At 40.0% G+C, this 19,246-nt stretch overlaps 3 protein-coding genes across 3 annotated transcripts; all 3 read left to right on the top strand.

Annotated features, from left to right (window-relative positions):
* Window positions 1–1,237: 1,237 nt before the first annotated feature.
* Window positions 1,238–4,813, top strand: LOC147819225 (uncharacterized). The gene has a single exon (XM_087173432.1). The coding sequence runs from the start codon at window positions 1,238–1,240 to the stop codon at window positions 4,811–4,813; it is 3,576 nt and encodes a 1,191-aa protein (XP_087029558.1).
* A 34-nt stretch (window positions 4,814–4,847) lies between these two features.
* Window positions 4,848–6,244, top strand: LOC147819224 (uncharacterized). Its single transcript, XM_087173436.1, has 2 exons — window positions 4,848–6,187; window positions 6,241–6,244. The coding sequence occupies exons 1-2, from the start codon at window positions 4,848–4,850 to the stop codon at window positions 6,242–6,244; spliced, it is 1,344 nt and encodes a 447-aa protein (XP_087029562.1).
* LOC111653482 (uncharacterized) lies at window positions 6,194–15,909 on the top strand. The gene has a single exon (XM_023404098.2). It carries the CDS (start codon window positions 6,312–6,314, stop codon window positions 15,024–15,026), a length of 8,715 nt encoding a protein of 2,904 aa, XP_023259866.2. The 5' UTR covers window positions 6,194–6,311; the 3' UTR covers window positions 15,027–15,909.
* Window positions 15,910–19,246: the final 3,337 nt, after the last annotated feature.

Raw genomic sequence — 19,246 nt, 5'->3', positions numbered from 1 at the left:
AAAATGTTCTCATCATAACACTTGTTTCTTAAATGTTTCCCTATAAATATTTTCTAGTTGCTATAGTCCTATATGTTTGGTAAAAGAAAAGCATTTTCAATATATCAAATTATTTTTTTAAATATTTTCAATATATTAAAGACATAAACCCCATAAGTGATGCTTTTTGAGTGATAAAAAAGTGACATATAAAGTGGCTGAATCCAAAGTGGCAAATACGTTTGATAACAATTTCATAAATATGCAATCAGCTATGAGGTTACAAATGTCAACACAATGGCATATCTTATAATATATAGGAAACACATCATTAGGAACATTACAGGTAGTAGGTGCCAAAGCTGTGAAGCTCTGCACTAGATGCGCCTCATTCTAGTTGCTTTGTGTTCTGCATTCAGTTCGCTCATACCTACAGTGCCTAGAAAAACTGACAAGGACTGATAACCAAGAAAAAAAAAAGACTTTTTTATAAAAAAAAAAAAAGTGGTCTAGCAGTGTCTCTGTAAGAAAGAGAATGCATCTTGTGCATAAAAGACAGTGAGAGCTTGGGTGTTGAGTTGGGATTTAGATTGCAATTATACTGTATATCAAAACAATATCTGCCAGAAATCTACTGCGTAAAATTCCCAGTCTTCTTCAAATTATGTCATGTCCAGGGCATTTAATCCAGACATGCCTGTAATCCCTCATCCTATTGCCTTTATTTCGCTACAAACTTCATTCAGTGAACAGACTTGCTCTTAACTAATTTCTGTTCTTCTGTTTCAGATTGACAATGTTCAGAGTCTCATGCAGTGCCCCAGTGTCCTTGTCTGTGTGGGACGTGAGCCTTCTCATCCTTCCATCGTGGAAAATTTTAGGAAAACATCTGATGACAAACTTCCAAAGCTGAGTGTGAGGTCACGGTCCAGTGGCTGCACTGAAAGACATGAGGGTAGGAGAAGTGGCTTAATGTCAAGACTTTATACCCTGACACAGTTTCTTGAAACAATATTCTTTGCATTATTAAAGCATTAAAAAGCCATAATATTAACTCCAACCCGAGTAATTATCTTTTTTTAATAATTATTTGGTATATTCTATGTCATTAATATCAAGTAATTATATTGTAAAATGAAGCGCTACCTATGCTAGATCTCAAAGATTATTGTTTTATAAATGTATTGTACACCATGAGTAAAAGAGACCTAATTCCATCTATTTTTGTCTTTTTCTTCCTGTCTCCATTCTTGTCCTGATGGTTTACCAAGGATTACCAACAAAGAAAAGTGTCATCAATCCAAAACTGGAATCTGACAAGAGATCTAACAGGCAGTCAGTGTCATCTGACAAGTCATTACCGGATGGAACTGACTCTCCAGATAATGTGGATTCCTGCCCACCCACTGATGATGGAATGAGAGATGATGATATAGAGAAACGGGTTCGCGTTAATAAAGATGGCAGTTTGTCTATGGAAATGAAAGTGCGCTTCCGGCTCCAAAATGCTGAAACATTGCAATGGTCGACAGAAGTAAAAAAGACAAAAGGCAAGGCATATGAACACCTCCAGGGACCCAATAACTCCTATTTTGCACAGGTTAGTGATAGAAGCTATTCAGAATCTGAAAACATCTCTGCTGCTGAGCAAGATGAAGGTTACATCACCAGGCGCTATCAAAGACATACAGAGGAATCTCACTGTCCTCACTGTTGCAGTCACTGCCAGGATTATGACATCTGGAAAAATGTCTCAGGGGCACATGGAGCAAGTCGCTGCATTCAAACTTCTAGCTCGAGTACATCCTCACATACAATGGTCTCCAGAAAGACGGTGGTTGAAAGGCAAACGATGTCTAGATCAAGTGAAGAGTATACAGAACATGCGATGGGGAAAGAAACATATATGAAGCAAACCGTTGAAGCATCTGAAACTGTAGAGTACTGCACCATCAGGAGTGGGACTTGCTCACCAAAGTGCAATGTGCAATCCTCCATACCGAACAAATGTGAGGTGTGTGGCGTCAGTTCCCCAAATGATCAGGTCAAAACATCAGAGCAAGAAGAAAGAGCAGGATCTCCTCCTAGCACTTCCTCACAAACGTTAACAGACCATGAAGAGGATCAAAATGATGAGAATGATGATGTCCCACTAAGTGCATCAAGAGGATCTTCTCAGAATAGTACACCTGAAAAGGAAGAGACCACTGGAAGTGCAGTGTTAGATGAAGAATCACCAATGCAATATTTATCTCCAACCCCCCCAGACAGAGCATCAAATGCTTCAGTGCACTCTAGCAAGTCAAGAAAATCAAAAACTTCACACACTTGTCATTGCGGAGTTTCAGATGCTCCTGAGAATGATACAAAAGGACAAGGTGAAGAAGAAGCTGAGATACAAAGAGATCAATCAAGTGCCATGTCTGTTAAATCAAATGCCTCTGGCCAATCAAATAAGTCTGAAGAAATACAGAATACAGAGTCTGATGATGTGGTGGAGAAAAGATCCAAAAGTGCCATGTCAGTTCAATCAAATGCCTCAACAAAATCCGTATCACATGAAGTAAGACCTTTAAGTAGCAGGTCTGTTAAATCCTCTAAATCTGAAAAATCAATGAAGTCAGAAGTGGCAGCTGAACAACACAAATCAGAGGAGGATGTTGATGAAGAAAGAGCATTAAGTTCCATGTCTTCCAAATCCAAAGCCTCTGTCAAATCAAAGGGATCAAGAGTCTCTTCTCTCCCAGATGAAGAACAAGTTGAGGAGGAAAGTGAGCAAAGGACATCTAGTGCCACCTCAGCTGCATCACACGCCTCTGCAGAATCAAAATCAGATACATCAGAAGCATCTGCAGAGAAAAGCATTGAAAACTCTGAAAATGAGAATGAAACTGGACAGAGAGCACAAAGTGCAATGTCAGAGAAGTCAAATGTTTCTACAAAATCTAAAACATCAAGAACGTCTGAAGCTCCAGTCAGAGAAAACTCAGATGGCAAATCTGAAGGGAGTGTACATTCTCCCGTATCATTAAAGTCAAAACATGATGATGATGAAAATTTGGATGAGAGAGAGGAAGCTGAAGAGCCTGGAGAAGATCACGACAGGGTGTCAAGTGTCATGTCATCCAAATCAAACACCTCGGCAAGATCTACACATTCAAAAGTATCTAAGCTTCAAGATGAAGTTGCTATGGAAGATACTCAAGAGAGAGCACCTAGTGCCATGTCAGCAAAATCAGCAAAATCTAAAGTGGAAAACACAGATGCAAGAACACTTAGTGCTTTCTCAGGAGTGTCTTCAAATAAAGTTGACAGTGACGAGGAGGTAGTGGAAACTGTGGATAGAGCTCCAAGTAACATGTCAGTAAAATCAACAAAGTCAAATGCATCTAAAAGGTCCAGAAAATGTAGAACTCCCAAAGGTCTTGAAAATGCAGATGAACATGAAATAAATGAGGAAAAACAAGCTGAAAAGAAAGAAATTGAAAGAGCACTGAGTGCAATGTCTGCTAGGTCTACCAAGTCAAATGTATCTGCAACATCTACAAAGTCAAAGTGTGGTGAAGAAATGGGCGAAGTGAATGCTGAAGCTCTAGAAGGACCACTGGAGAGAGCAACTAGTGCTATGTCAGCTAAGTCCAATGCATCTGCAGGGAGACCACAAAGCACAATGTCAGTCAAATCAGCAAAGTCAGTTAAGTCAAATATTTCTACAAAATCTAGCAAATATAAATCTTCTGAAGTTCCTATTAAAGACAATGATGACAGTCATGAGGATAAAAATGATGTACAGCAACCTGAAGAAAGAGCCTCTGAGAACAATGATGAGGAAATCGCAGGAAGGGCATTGAGTGCAATGTCAGCTAAATCTGGAGAGTCAAATACCTCTGCAGTATCTACAAAATCAAAAGCTTCTCAAGCTCTTCCCAAACGTAATAGTGATATTTGTGATGATGGGGATGCTGTACACGAGACTAGTGAGAGATCACCAAGCTGCATGTCAGACAAATCAGCCAAGTCAAACATTTCAGCAAGATCAAGTAGGTCAAAATGCAGTGATTGTTCAGATAGAGAAAATGTTACCAAATATGAGGAAGAGAGGGGACTTAGTGCACTGTCAGTGAAATCAGCAAAGTCAAATGTGTCAGTCAAATCTGCCAAATCATCACGGTCATATATTTCTGCCAAATCTAATATGTCAATGCCGAGTGATGTTTCAGCTGGAGAAAATGCTGCAGATCATGCAGAACTTGGAGAAAGGGCTCCAAGCAATATGTCAACCACTTCCACTAAATCTGCAAAGTCAGATGTTTCAGCAATATCCAAGAAATCAAGAGGTTCTGCAATTCCTTGTGAAAACTGTGGGGATGTCTCTGAAGAAATTGAGGAAACTGAGGGGAGAGCAACAAGCTCAATGTCAGTCCAGTCAGTCAAGTCAAATATTTCTGCTAGATCAAAAAAGTCAAAATGTTCTAATGTTCCAGCTGAAGGAAGCTTTGAGAGCCTTGATGGACGAAATGATGAAGAGCAAACTGAAGAAAGATCAGCAAGCAGCATGTCAGCCAAATCAGTCCAGTCTCATGTTTCTGAAAGGTCTATTAAGTCTGCAGAGAGAGCACCTAGCGCTTTCTCAGTGAAATCAGCAAAGTCACGTGCTTCTACAAAATCTATAAAATCAACTGCTTCTGAAGTTCATTCTGCCAAAAAAACTGGCATTCCTGATGAAGGAGATGATGAAGAGGAAACTCAAGACAGAGCACAGAGTGCAATGTCAGCCAAATCTGCAAAGTCATATTTCTACCAATCTATTAAGCAGAAAAAATCATACATTTGATCAAAAGGAACCTAAAGAGAGAGCTCCAAGTAATATGTCTGTCAGATCAGCAAAATCAGCAAAGTCAAATGTTTCCACAGTATCTAAAAGATCAGAAGTTTCAGAAGCTCCCTTGGAAGATGGTGTTGACAATCCTGAGGAGAGAATTGTTGAAGGGGAGAGTGAAACGAGAGCAATGAGCTCAATGTCAGCCCAGTCAAATGTTTCTGCTAAATCAAATAAGTCGAAATGTTCTGCTGATGTTACAGCTAAAGAACACTCTGCGACATCTGATGAAGACAATGGTGAAGAGCAAACTGAAGAAAGAGCAGCAAGCAGCATGTCAGGTAAATCCGTCCAGTCACATGTTTCTGAAGTATCTATTAAGTCTGCAGAGAGAGCACCAAGTGCTTTGTCAGTTAAATCAGCAAAGTCACGTGCTTCTACAAAATCTAAAAAATCAACTGCTTCTGAAGTTCATTCTGCCAAAAAAACTGGCATTCCTGATGAAGGAGATGATGAAGAGGAAACTCAAGACAGAGCACAGAGTGCAATGTCAGCCAAATCTGCAAAGTCAGCTATTTCTACCCAATCTATTAAGTCAGAAAAAATACATACATTTGGTCAAAAGGAACCCAAAGAGAGAGCTCCAAGCAACATGTCTGTCAGATCAGCAAAATCAGCAAAGTCAAATGTTTCCACAGTATCTAAAAGATCAGAAGTTTCAGAAGCTCCCTTGGAAGATGGTGTTAACAATCCTGAGGAGAGAATTGTTGAAGGGGAGAGTGAAACGAGAGCAATGAGCTCAATGTCAGCCCAGTCAAATGTTTCTGCTAAATCAAATAAGTCGAAATGTTCTGCTGATGTTACAGCTAAAGAACACTCTGCGACATCTGATGAAGACAATGGTGAAGAGCAAACTGAAGAAAGAGCAGCAAGCAGCATGTCAGGTAAATCCGTCCAGTCACATGTTTCTGAAGTATCTATTAAGTCTGCAGAGAGAGCACCAAGTGCTTTGTCAGTAAAATCAGCAAAGTCACGTGCTTCTACAAAATCTATAAAATCAACTGCTTCTGAAGTTCATTCTGCCAAAAAAACTGTCATTCCTGATGAAGGAGATGATGAAGAAGAAACTCAAGACAGAGCACCGAGTCCAATGTCAGCCAAATCTGCAAAGTCAATAGGATTCAATGGTCCAGCTGAGGAAAATACATCTGATCATGATGAATGTGCAGAGAGAGCTCCAAGCAATCTATCAGTCAAATCAGGAAAATCATCAAAGTCAAAAGCTTCTGCAACATCTAAAATATCAAACGTTTCTGATAATTGCTTAGAAGATGTTGTCGACAATCCGGAGGAGAGTGAAGGGAGAGCAGTGAGTCCAGTATCAGTCCGGTCAAATTTTTCTGCCAAATCAAGTAAGTCAAAATGTTCTGCTGATGTTCCAGCTAAAGAACCCTCTGAGGCATCTGATGAAGACAATGGTGAAGAGCAAACTGAGGAAAGAGCAGCAAGCAGCATGTCAGCCAAAGTGCAGTCTCATGTTTCGAAAGTATCTATCAAGTCTGCAGAGAGAGCACCAAGTGCTTTGTCATTAAAATCAACAAAGTCATGTGCTTCTACAAAATCTATCAAATCAACTGTGTCTGAAGTTCATTCTGCCAAAAAGACCAGTGTTCCTGATGAAGGAGATGAGGAGGAGGAAACTCAAGACAGAGCACAGAGTGCAATGTCAGCCAAATCTGCAAAGTCAGCTATTTCTACCAAATCTATTAAGTCAGAAAAAATACATACATATGATCACAAGGAACATGAAGAGAGAGCTCCAAGCAATATATCTGTCAGATCAGCAAAATCAGCAAAGTCAAATGTTTCAGCAGTATCGAAGAAATCAAAAGCTTCTGAAATTCCTTCTGATCACAATGCTGATACTCCTGAAAAGGTAAATGAAGAGCAGCACAATGACAGCAGATCAGTAAGTTCCATGTCAGTCCATTCAGTGAAGTCAAATGTTTCTGCAAGATCAAGTCGGTCAAAATGCTCAGCTGACGTTCCAGCTCAAGAAAGCATTGCCAGACCTAGTTCACATACTTCTACAGTATCTATGAAATCAAATGCCTCTAAAGTTCCTCCTGACACGAATACTCCTAAGGGGAGAAATTATGAGGAAGAAGCTCAAAACAGAGCAGAGAGTCCAATGTCTGCAAAGTCAACTATTTCGGAAAAGTCAAATAAGTCAGCAAGAAATGCGTATGATTCTGATGACGTAGAAAGAGCTTCAAGCAATATGTCAGTCAAATCAGCAAAATCGGCAAAGTCAAATGTCTCACAAATATCTAAGAAATCAAAAACTTCTGACATCCCTTCTGAACACAGCACTAAAATTGCTGCTGCAGAGAATGCAGGGAGGGCGAGCTCAATGTCAGCTCAGTCGGTCAAGTCAAATGTTTCTGCTAGATCAAAAAAGTCAAAATATACTGATGTTCCAGCAGAAGGAAGCTTTGAGAGCCCCAATGAGGAAATTGACAAAGAGCAAACTGAAGAAAGAGCAGCAAGCAGCATGTCAGCCAAATCAGTCCAGTCTCATGTTTCTGAAAAATCTATTAAGTCACAAACCTCTGGTGTTGCTACTGATGATGTAGCTGAATGTGAGAAAACTACAGATAGAGTCCCGAGCGCCTTGTCAACTAAATCAGCAAAATCACATGCTTCAGTAAAATCTACTAAATCAAATGTTTCTAAAGTTTGTTCTGTTAAAATTGCCAGCATTTCTGATGAAGAGAATGGTGAAGAGGAGACTCAAGAAAGATCACAGAGTTCAATGTCAGCCAAATCTGCAAAGTCAAAAGGACAGCATGGTCCAATTGAAGAAAATATATTTGACTATGAGGAACATGTAGAGAGAACTGCAAGTAAAATGTCTGTCAGATCAGGAAAATCAGCAAAGTCAACAGCATGTGACGTCCATTCAGAAGAAAACTCTGCAAATAAGGAGGAAACTGTACAAAGACCAACAAGCACCCTGTCAGTTAAATCAACCAGATCTGCCAAATCAACACAGTCAAATATTTCTAAAAAGTCAAAGTCGAGTAACTCAAAAGCTTCTAATGCTCCAGGTCAAGAAACTCATGAGGAGGATATGGAGCGAGCACCAAGCAGTGCCTCCATCAAATCAGCAAAGTCAGGAAAGTCAAATGTTACAGCAGTATCTAAGAAGTCAAAAGCGTCTGACGTTCCAGCTGAAGATGGTGCTAAAATTAGTGACACTGAAGAAGACACTGAGAAGACAGTGAAGAGCTCAATGTCCGGCAAATCAGTGAAGTCAAATGTGACATCAATATCTACAAAATCAAAAGCATTTCAAAGTCCTGAAAAGGCTGAAACACATTCTGAGGACATAGATCAAACAGAGAGGACACCAAGTGTTTTGTCATTGAAGTCCAATATGTCTGGAGTTACCTCTAATGAGGAAAGAACACATAGTGCCATGTCAACCAAATCAGCAAAATCAAATATTTCAAGAAAATCAAACCAATTAATTGCTCCTGAAATTCCTACTATTGAAAGTTGTGACGTTCCAAATGAAGGAAATGCTGAAGAGAAATCGGAGAGAGCATCGAGTACCCTGTCAGGAAAGTCAACTATGTCAGTGATATTAAAAAAATCTAAAGTATCTGATGTTACTGCTGGTGAAAATACTAAGGAAAAGGAGGAGAGAACGCTTTGCCTTGTTTCTACAAAATCAGATCTATATGTAAGCAGGTCTGAAGTCCCTGCTGTGACAGTTGAGGAAACTGAAGACAGAGCACCTACAGCCATGTCATCAAAGTCTAAGCTTTCAGCACGTTCAAAAAAGTCAACAACATCTGAGGTTAAACAAAAGAAAAGTGAAGGACGGCCACGGAGTTCTTTATCTGTTAAGTCAAATCTGTCCATGAAATCTCAAAAGTCCAAAACAACTGACATTTCAACAAATGAAGATATGGAAAATAAAGAGGAGTTGAAAATGTCCACAGCCTTTGATGTTCCTGCTGATGAGAAAACCAGTGTTTCTCCAATAAATGCAGTGGAGGGTGTGAATCCTGAAGACAGTAGTGTGCATGAGCAGGAGAAACAAGAAGATACAATTGATAAGAGGAGCTGTCATTCTAAGACAAGCAAGTCAAGCAGGCAAGATAAATCAAGACAATCAAAAGGAAAAAAACGTCATGTGATTTGTCACACAGAGTCAAGTGAAAGTGATTTGTCACAGACTCTGTCCAGTTCAGATATTGTCAAAGAGATTTGTGAGACACCAGCCACTGGTGAATCAAACACTTATGTGTCTAAGAGGATAACAAAAGGTCCATTGGAATCTAACAAAAGTGACAGAAGCAACAAATGTAGACAGAAAGACACAGATGCTGATGACTTTGAGCTGGTCCCATCAAGCCTACCAAATGCATCCCCTACTGAGGTTGTGAACGAATGGCTGAAAACAATACCAGCAGATGGAGATATGTTTGACATGGAGGAACTCAATGAAAACTGTGATGGACAGAAAAGTGGAGACAACACAACAGAGGAAATTAACAAAATGGAGGATAATGAAAACAATAATGACTCTACAGCTGAGAATACAAAAGATGCAAATGAAGGAGTTGTGGTGAACAGTGTCTCTAATGACGACGGCCAAACAAGCACAGAGGCACCAAATGCAGATAATACCTGTACTCAGAGAGATGATGACTCAAAAATATTCCACTCTTCTGTACAGGTGATGAAAGTTCTTTTGAATCCAAAGCTTGATAGGTGTAACAGTTTACCAGAAATTTCTCCTGTATATGGACGTAAACTAAGCAATTCAGCTAGAGGTCTTTTGGATTGCCTTGTTAAGTTGCAGTTAATAGACCATGATCCTAAAAATGCAAACGAAAAGGATGAAAGATACCAAGAGCTAATGAATATTCTTAAATCTCTTTGGCTTTGTGATCCTCCAGAAAATCAACACGTGTTAAAGAAGGGTGATCGCCGTTCTGTGGATGATGAGTTCATTCATACGTCCTCCTCTGGTGTGGATGTCAACAGTGGCTCCACAGGCTCCGGGAAGAGTAGTGATGGTGTGAATGTGAATGTGTCTCGACCGCATACCAGTCCAGGTCCCTTAAGTAAAGTAGAAGAAGTTAATGAAGGTGAGGCAGAAGCAGATGCTCAATGGACATCTGAGAGAGATGTAGAAGTAATGTATGAGGAAAAACAAAAAGATGATGATCCAGAAACAGATGACACAATTAGAAACAATGATAGTCCAAGAGAACTATCTGAAACACCACCCTCCTCAAACAAGAGTTCGGAAAATGACAGCAATGGCAAAAATGTTCCAGAGGAAGTTGGAACCGAATGTCGACAGGACACCAGTTCTGGCAGTCCTCCCATTATTGAAAGAGGACAGTTAGCCAAAAGGATTTCTCAAGATCCTGATCCTGTTTGGGTCTTAACTTTATTAACTAAAATAGAAAAGCAGTTCATGACACATTATATCAATGCAATGAGAGAGTTCAAAGTCAGATGGAACTTGGATGACAATGAGCAGCTTGACATGATGATAGGTGAACTTAAAACAGAGGTCCACAAAAGAATCCAAACCAGTATTGACAGAGAACTGAGGAAAATTCAAGGCCGAGCAGGTCTACCAAGACCTCCTAAAGAAGCAATGTCCCGTGCTTCAACAGCACAAACGGAAGAGAGAAGACGGAGGCTGAAAATTATGTCCAAACAATCAGTTGATCCACAATCAGAACAAAGTGATGATACAGCAACAGGGACATCTTACAGTGACCAGCGCAGTGAAAACGATGATGAATATTGTCCATGTGAAACATGCATGAGGAAAAGAATTAAATCGAGGCGGCCACTTCCTGCAAAAGTTATGAATTCTGCACCTGTGGTCGTGGACTTTGACCTAAAGAGGATTCTGGCGATGAAGAACAGTGATTCTGGCAATAAACAGGCAACCAACTTTACATCTCATTCCGAAAATTTTATTAAGACAAAAGCAGTAGAGACACTCGTAGAAGAAGTCATTGCCAAAGCTGTAAGGGAAGTGGAAGGGAATAAAGCACACCATGACACCGAAGATGAATTTGAAAAGGAAGCAGATGATGTCCATCACCATCCAAGTCAAGAAGATGGTTCTGAAAACAATGAAGCAGAAGGAGTAGACACAATCAAAGAACTGACTGAACAGACTGCTGCTGTAGTAACAGCAAAATACTGTCCTGCAGATAATGACAAGGAAATAAGCAAAACAGAAGATGAAAGGGACACAAATGAGAGTGCAAACATAGGCGTGGGTGAAGATGAATCCATGGTAGAGAAAGAAGAAACGTCTGAAGAAAAAGAAGCAGCTACTGCTGAAAATGAAACATCAGAAAAAGACAGAGAGAAAGCAGACACAACTGGAGATATAACAGAGGAACAGGAATCAACCATATGTAAGAATGAAAACACAGCACAAGCGACCGCTATGATTCCATCAACTGAAGACCACTCCGACAAAGAAGAGGCTGTGGAAGTGGGAGCAGATTCTTCAGAGAGTATGGAAACCACCTCAAATGAAGATGAAAATGAAATTACAAAAGAGGATGACACCATCACAGGTGATGAGTTGCCAAAACAACCAGATGAAGATGAGATTCTTGTAGTAAGAGAAATTGTGATCACAAGTGAAGATGAGTCTAAGGAAGGGGCAGAAGAAATTTCAGCTGAAGAGTCTGTTGTGGCAGCCACAACAGAAGATGAATATGACAAAGAAGAACCTGTGGAAGCAGAGATGGCTGATAATGAAGAAGAGAATCATGCTGCTGGGGCAGATGATGATACAGCCTCAGCTGATGAATCAGCAAAAGAACCAGCAAGAGGGGCAACATCTGAAGATGAGATTGCAAGTGAAGATGAACTTCAGGAGGAGGCTTCCGAAGCCACTGGAACTAAGGATGAAAATGCAGCAGCAGAGCCCAGTATGGAAGCCACTAGTGAACATGTATCTGACAAAGATGAGGTTGAGGAAGAGGGGACAGTTGATGATGAAGAAGAGATCCCTGCGACCAGTGCAGATGAATCTTCAGATGAGAACTGTGACACAACCACAGCTGATGAATCATCAAAAGAGCCAGTTGAAGAGGCAACAATGGATGACGAGATAGCTGCAGAAAGAGAGCTTGCTGTCACAGGCGAAGATGATTCAAATGATGAGACTGCTGAAGATGAAATTGCAGCAGAAGAGACGTCTGTGGCAGCCTCAACTGAGCATGCATCAGACAAAGAGGAAGTTGTGGTAGTTAAAGACATGGAAGAGACTGTTGCCACCAGTGACGATGATGATTCTGCAGAAAATTTAGACGACAACACAAATGAAGATGAAAGTGCAGAGGAGAATGATGCCAGGGTTGATCTACTGTCAAAGGAACCAACTAAAGAAGCAACAACAGAAGATGAGCTTGTTGGAGAAAAGGAGATTGTTGTTACAAGTGAGGATGAATTTAAAGAAGAGGCTGCTGAAGCCACCACAGCTGAAGATGAAAACGCAGAAGAGATCACTATGGAAGCCACAAGTGAACATGAATCTGACAAAGATAAGTCTGTGGAAGAAGGAACAGGCAGTGATGAAGAAAAGCTAGCTTCCACCAGTGCAGATGAGTCTGCAGATGAGAACAGTGACACAATCACTCCTGATGATGTATTAAAAGAATCAGCTGAAGACGCAGAAACTGAAGATGAGATGGCTAAAGAAAAAGAAATCACAAGTGAAGATGATTCAAAAGAAGATGCCAGTGAAGATGAAGTTCCAGCAGAAGGCACTTGTGTGGCTGCCACAACTGAAAATGAATCTGACAAATCAGAAGCTGTGGAAGCAGGGGTGTTTGAAGATGGAGAGGAGACTGCCGCCACCAGTGATGATGATTCTGCAGAAGATGCCACCACAAATGAAGATGAGACCACAGAGGAAAACGATGGCACAGTTGATGAAATGTCAAAGGTACCAGCTGAAGCGGCAACAACTGAAGATGAGACTCCTACAGAAAAAGAGATGGATTTCACAAGTGAAGATGAATCAAAGGAGGAGCTTGCAGAAGCCAACATAGTTGAAGGCGAAGATCCTGCAAAAGGGTCTGTTGTGGCTGTCACATCTGAAGATGAATCTGAAGAGGATGAGTCTGTGGAAGAAGAGATGGTTGATCAGCAGACTGCTAGCACAAACGATGAAGATGAAACTGCTGACAATGATGAAGCAACAACAGCTGAAGATGAAAGTGCTGCCGGAAAAGATATTGCTGTCACAAGTGAAGATGAAGCTGCAGATAACAGTGAAGCAGAAGAGGCAGATGTTGCAGCTACAACTGAACATGAATCTGACAAAGATGTAGCGGTGGAAGACGAGATTCCAGCTGCTAGTGCAGATGAGTCTGAGTCAGATGACAATGAAACTGCTGAAAAAGCAACAACTGAAGATGACATTGCAGAAGAAAACGAGATTACTGCAACAAGTGAAGATGAAATGGAAGAAGCTCATGAAGCCACCACAGCTGAAGAGGAAAGTACAGCACAAGTTGTGAACACAAGTGAACATGAATCTGACAAAGATGAGGCTGCAGAAGCAGGGACAACCGAAGATGTGGAGGAAACTGCTGCTAGCAGTGAAGATGATTCTACAGAAGGCATGGATGCCACCACAAATGATGATGAAACATCAGAGAATGATAACACAGCCCAAGCTAACAAACTGTCAAAACCAACCGAAGCAGAAACAATTAAAGATAGAGAAGAACTTGTAGAAGGGCATGATAATGTAGAAGCTGATCCCAAATCTGCAACAGAAGGAAGCTCCAAAGCTGTGACAGAAAATGAATCAGAGGAGGAGAACAATGAATCAGCCACAGATGAAAATGAATCACTAAACAATGCAACAACAGATGCAAATGAGACCGCAGGGGAAGAGGATATTTCAAAAGTTACAAATGATAATGAATCAGGACATTCAGAAGCCGAGTCTGAAAATGAGAGTGCAGATGAAACTACAGGAGAAGACGAGACAGCAGAAGAGGATAAAGTGGCTACAGATGAAAATGAGACTTTAAATGATGCAGAACATGGTGAAGCAGAGCTTCATGAGACAGAACCATCTGAAACAAATGCAGAAAGCAGTGCCACTGAAGAATTTATTAAAGAAGAAGAACGAAGTGAAGAAGAAGTTTATAAATCTCCCATCAAGGAAAAAGTAGAAGGTGAAACAACTGGAGAGGAATCCGAGGAGGCTGAAGATGAAAGTGGCAGGGAGTCTGAAGCAACAGGTGAAGACTACACAGAGGCTGCAACAACAGGAGATGACACTGAAGAACGTGAAACAGCAGAGGAAAAGTCAGGAGAAACTGAAGGGGCAGGGAATGACATTACTGAAAGCGATGGTGAAGAAGAATCAGGAACAGAAGGTACATCTGCAGGAGAGGAGGTTGGAGAAGCTCAAACAGGAGGGGAAGAACCCACAGATAACACAGAGGATGAATCTCCACAAGACGACAGACAGCAACTTACTCAAGGAGATGATGAAGAGGTAGACAATACTGACAATGAGTCTGAGACTAATTCTGACAAAGTTGGAAATACATGTGAAGAAAGTGACTTGACTGAGGAGCATCGAGATGATGCTTTAACAGAAACAAATAATGAAACAGAAGGCCCTGATGATGTGGTGGAGCTGAAACCGGATAAGGATGAGGATGTGCATGTGGAGGAAATATCAGAAAACAATGATGAAAACGTACCAGTAGAAGACATAGATGAAGCTACTGATGGACAGACAGAGACCAATGCAACTATGCCAGATGGAAGCCATGGCAATGATGAAGACCATGTCAAAGCTTTTGAAGATGAGGAGGAAACTGAGACACCCAATGAAGACTGGAGTGGAAACCAAGGAGATTCAGCTGATGGAGAAGATGAGGCAGAGGAAGATTCAGAAGAACCAGAGGAAGAGACTGATGATGGAGAGCAAGATTTTGATCCAAGCAAGGCAGATAATCAAGAGGCAGCTAACAGAGCAGCTGAGGGAACAACATTAATCCCACTTGATACTTTGACCAAAGTGAATGCAGAATCTGAGGATGGCGCTTATGCTGATGTTGAAGATTCTGAGAGTGAAATAAACAGCCAAGAAGCAGTTACAAGCCTCGAGAGTTTGAAAAAGATTTCATCGTAACTTGACTGTGACTCTACAAATGCTGAGGAGAACTACTGTAGAAGGAGTCTACCGTAGAACATAACAAGAAGACAGCTAATGATATTGATGCTGCAAACAATGAGTCTTAAGTCTTACTATAAAGTCAAGAAAGCAAAAGGATTTATCTAGATTATTGTCATTTCTAATTCAATTTTAAATTCTTGTTAATCATGCACCAAAGAAACACTGTTCAAGCATTCCTAACGCTGAGATTGAACATATGCACAACAACTGATCATACACCAGTATGAAAAAGTAATCCTAAAAACTTGAATGTATATTCTATATGTAGGGGATTTGCATAATTTTATGCGAAACAAAAACGTTTGTTTTCATGAACTGAGCCATAGATTATTTGTTACATATTGAGCCTAAAACAGAACATGGCAATGTTCACTAATGATAAACCATGCAACTGTTGCATTAATTACTTAAAAATGTCATATATGCACATATACTGTAGTTTTTTTTCAAATTACTGCAGTATATTTATACCATTCTTGCTGCTCAACATTTTAATGCAGGATTAAGCAGGTCTGTGAATGTATTTAATCTAATCAAAAGTATTATTTGAAGACTAATGTTAAAATTTTAATGTGCTACATGTAAGTTTTTGCTATTGCTACATAGTCAACTTTGGCATTAACAGCTGTTAATTAACACCAATATTGACTATTTTTTTGCTTCTATTTCTATCACTTCTACTAAATGACTTACTAGTCCTATTAATCATTCAAAGCACTTTACACTACAAGCCACATTCTCTCAAACAATCATGCAATTCAAACAGCAGGAGATGGGGATCGAACTACTGACCTTTTGATTAGTGAACAACTCGCTCTACATCCTGAGCGACAGCCGCCTATTGAAGGTAGCGTGCTAACCAGCCAGTCCCAGCTCGTCCCCTCTACTACTTTGCAACAGGAAGTCACTGTAGCTCTTGGCAAGTCACCATCACCACTATTACCCGCTCCTGGCAAGAAACCAAGTTCAGCAGTAGAGAAAACTTACATATAGCACCTTTAAAATAGTAAAAAGTTATATACTTTTCTAGTTAATACTGTACGTTCCTGGAAAGCCAGAAAATACTGATATTATTCATTGTGAATGTTTAACTTACTATTGTGCAGATACAGTACTGTTCATGGCAGCATTTTAGTGGTGGATCTAAAGAACTGGATGATGATTAACATCAGTGTAAGATTCTTCACAATTCCGTCATAGCTTTAATTGATTTCTATAGCAGATGAACACGAACATCTCTGGAAGGTAGCAAAAATCATGGCAGGGTTTTATGTATTATGAGGTTCACTTATTCTGTATTTTAGACCATTCAACAGTGTTTATCAGTAAGGCAATACATTATTCTCTGTGGTACAGAGGTTATTACCTTTGCTCAATGTACTGTACGAAATATCTTTCAAATTAAATGTACTTCAAACTCATTTGTGTTATTCTTTTGTAAGAGATATATTTCAAATTCACAAAAATCAAAAGAGTGACAATGACACGTGACATTTACATCCTAAATTGAGGCTTCCTACAAAAACATTATATTTTAGAAGTTACTTACCTGAGACTTGAAAATGTGCCACTATACATGTAACATTCTTGGAGTAACTAATAATACTGTTAACAGCAGTGTTTCAGTATGGTGAAAGACCAGATCAAACATTACTTACCATAGATGTAAATCTGTAAAAAACAAACAAACAAACAAACAAACAAACAAAACAGTATAATATGTTGGATGAACAGAATCATAACCGAATCATAATGATTAAAGATAATCCATAGTTCGATTCACCACATTCACAAACATTTCCATACTAAAAGAAATTGTGTGTAAAATTAAAAAAATTGCAAATTATCTATATCTGCTGCTGAAGTAACATTGGACACTGTGTTCTGATCTACACGTTCATCCAAAGATACTTTCTGGAGCCTTTTTTATTTAAATCAATGGACTAAATTTGTGAGTTATGAACCTCATGCACAGCATTGGCACAACAATGATCATTTCAGTCTTCACAATTAACTGAATTGTCCAAGATAATTGCAAGCATAATAGATATCCCATACACAAGTATAATGTACTTCTGTGGAAAGATCTGGTGAATGGGTGCGTGAGGCTGTCTGTTGAGACTTCATTCATTCTCCTTCTACAGCAAGCCCCATTAGATGGAGCTGATGGATGTGCCCCTCTCAGAGTTTCCATTTGCAGTCTCTTGTGGTCATGTGACATACATAATTGGTGTCACTCTGATTGACTGCATAACACCAAAGTGAGGTACAGGCCTCTGCTCTCAAGCCTTTGTATTGAGACAAGAACATCTTGCTGCATGTGCTGCCTGCATTCAACAGTCCACTACTCCATTCTGGAAGATGAAGGAATACTTTTACTCAAGAGTGGAGTAGGTGTGCTTGTTGGTTGTTTTGCTTAGCTTAGCAAAAATACTGAATAAGGGAGAACTACTGTGTTTCAAAAATGTTGCTTCAGACAACTCCAAAATTGCCTTATTTACATTATTCATCATCCTCATCTAATTGGACCACTCCAAGTGATGATATGAGTCTAATTAGGCAAAGTGTGTGTAGGCGGAGCTTGGCAGTGTACAGGGTTTAAGGAAATTACATTTTTGTTCCTTTGTGCCTTTATTGTTTTTACTTGGTTATTCCTCTTTCTTATTATTTTTAATAATTAAGGAATAATAAAGTATAGTTTCAAACAAACAGGCTTGTGTAAACTAGAGTTATGTCAGCAGGTTCAAGATGCTGGCTGGTCATTTATGTGAAAGTAGGTCTGCTGTGAGCATAATGTGACATTGTTCCTCAAGGAGGAAATGTGATAACAGTACTCAATTAGACTATTGATGAAATAAAAACCTGTTATAAAAAGTACATAGTGGAAAAACCATGTCAGTTTCTAAATGTAACGTAATGACACTATACCTCTAACCACAATTTATCGTAACCTCTTTCATAACAATGCTTAATAACTAATGTTTGATTTGTTGAGATGAATCTAAAGCAAATCTTCTGGAAAAGCAAAGCGTTTTTTGAGGAAGCACCTGCTCGCTGGCACAGAGTTATTTCCACGGTAAACACTGGAAGAGTGAGGAACGTCATCCGGAGCACAATAATAAGGGGTTTTCCCGCAACCATGTTTACCTCAGAGCAACTTGCCACTGGAACAGCTGCATAAGTTTGCTGCTCCAAACAACTTCACTACAAAATCCAACTGCAGAGATGACTGGTACCATTTAACTGGGTGAAATGCAGGTTTTTGTACTTTATAATATTAATATAATATAACAATACATTAATATAGTAATGGCCAGTAAGAAAAACAAATAAGAAAAACATTAAAGAATAAATAAATATGAAGGGAGCACTGCTATTACAGTAAATCCCACAAATTAAGCTACAATGTGGAGTCAAATGGAGGAAACTAGGAAAAGTGAAGCACTCCTGAAACTCATGAACATCCCGGAAGAACAGCAGAAGTGCCTGTTGAATACATCGAGGGGGTTCAATTGTTCCTTGTTTATTGACAATCACTTTGTCTTTTTAGGGCAAATGCAGGAGCGAGACCTTCTCTCACTCCATGTGTGACAGAGGATAGAAACGGTTCCCACACAGACAGGAAGTCAAAAAGGGGCCTCTTGTGATGTAGAGGGGGATCAAAATTGAGGAAAGTGTGTGCTTGTGTGCTGATTTGTGTGCGTGCGTGCGTGCGTGCGTGCGTGCGTGCGTGCGTGCGTGCAAGTGTAAATCAAAGCTTTACTAAACACTGACACAACCCTGACTGAGCACTTGCAGTACAGCTTCCAGTAAATATTAAATTTCTAATCTTCATGTTAAATGTAAATTTTTTGCTTTGCCACACCCCCCCCCCCACACACACACAAATCAAAAACACTCACATAAGCACATGTACAGACATTTTCAGTTACATGCAGTGCACACTCACATTAATAATGGCAATTGAAATCAGCCATTGGCAGCATGTATGCTTTTGGCACAGAGGTGGCCAGGACTGCGATACTAAAGGAGACCCACGCTCCCTTTCTTTCCCACCGTTGTTCAGGTTATCCTGTGGGGCCACTTATGACCCTTCTGCAGGCAGGATGCAATGTCTGGGGACCCCAACAGAGCTGCACACAAGCATCCGCCAAGCCCTGGGAAGAAAACAAGGG

Source organism: Seriola lalandi, unplaced genomic scaffold (genome assembly GCF_002814215.2).
Source record: "Seriola lalandi dorsalis isolate HSWRI2012SDOR001 ecotype SW California unplaced genomic scaffold, Sedor1 jcf7180002054217, whole genome shotgun sequence".
Lineage (NCBI taxonomy): Eukaryota > Metazoa > Chordata > Actinopteri > Carangiformes > Carangidae > Seriola > Seriola lalandi.
Note: the sequence above shows the minus strand (reverse complement) of the source record. Positions and strands in the feature narration are given on the sequence as shown.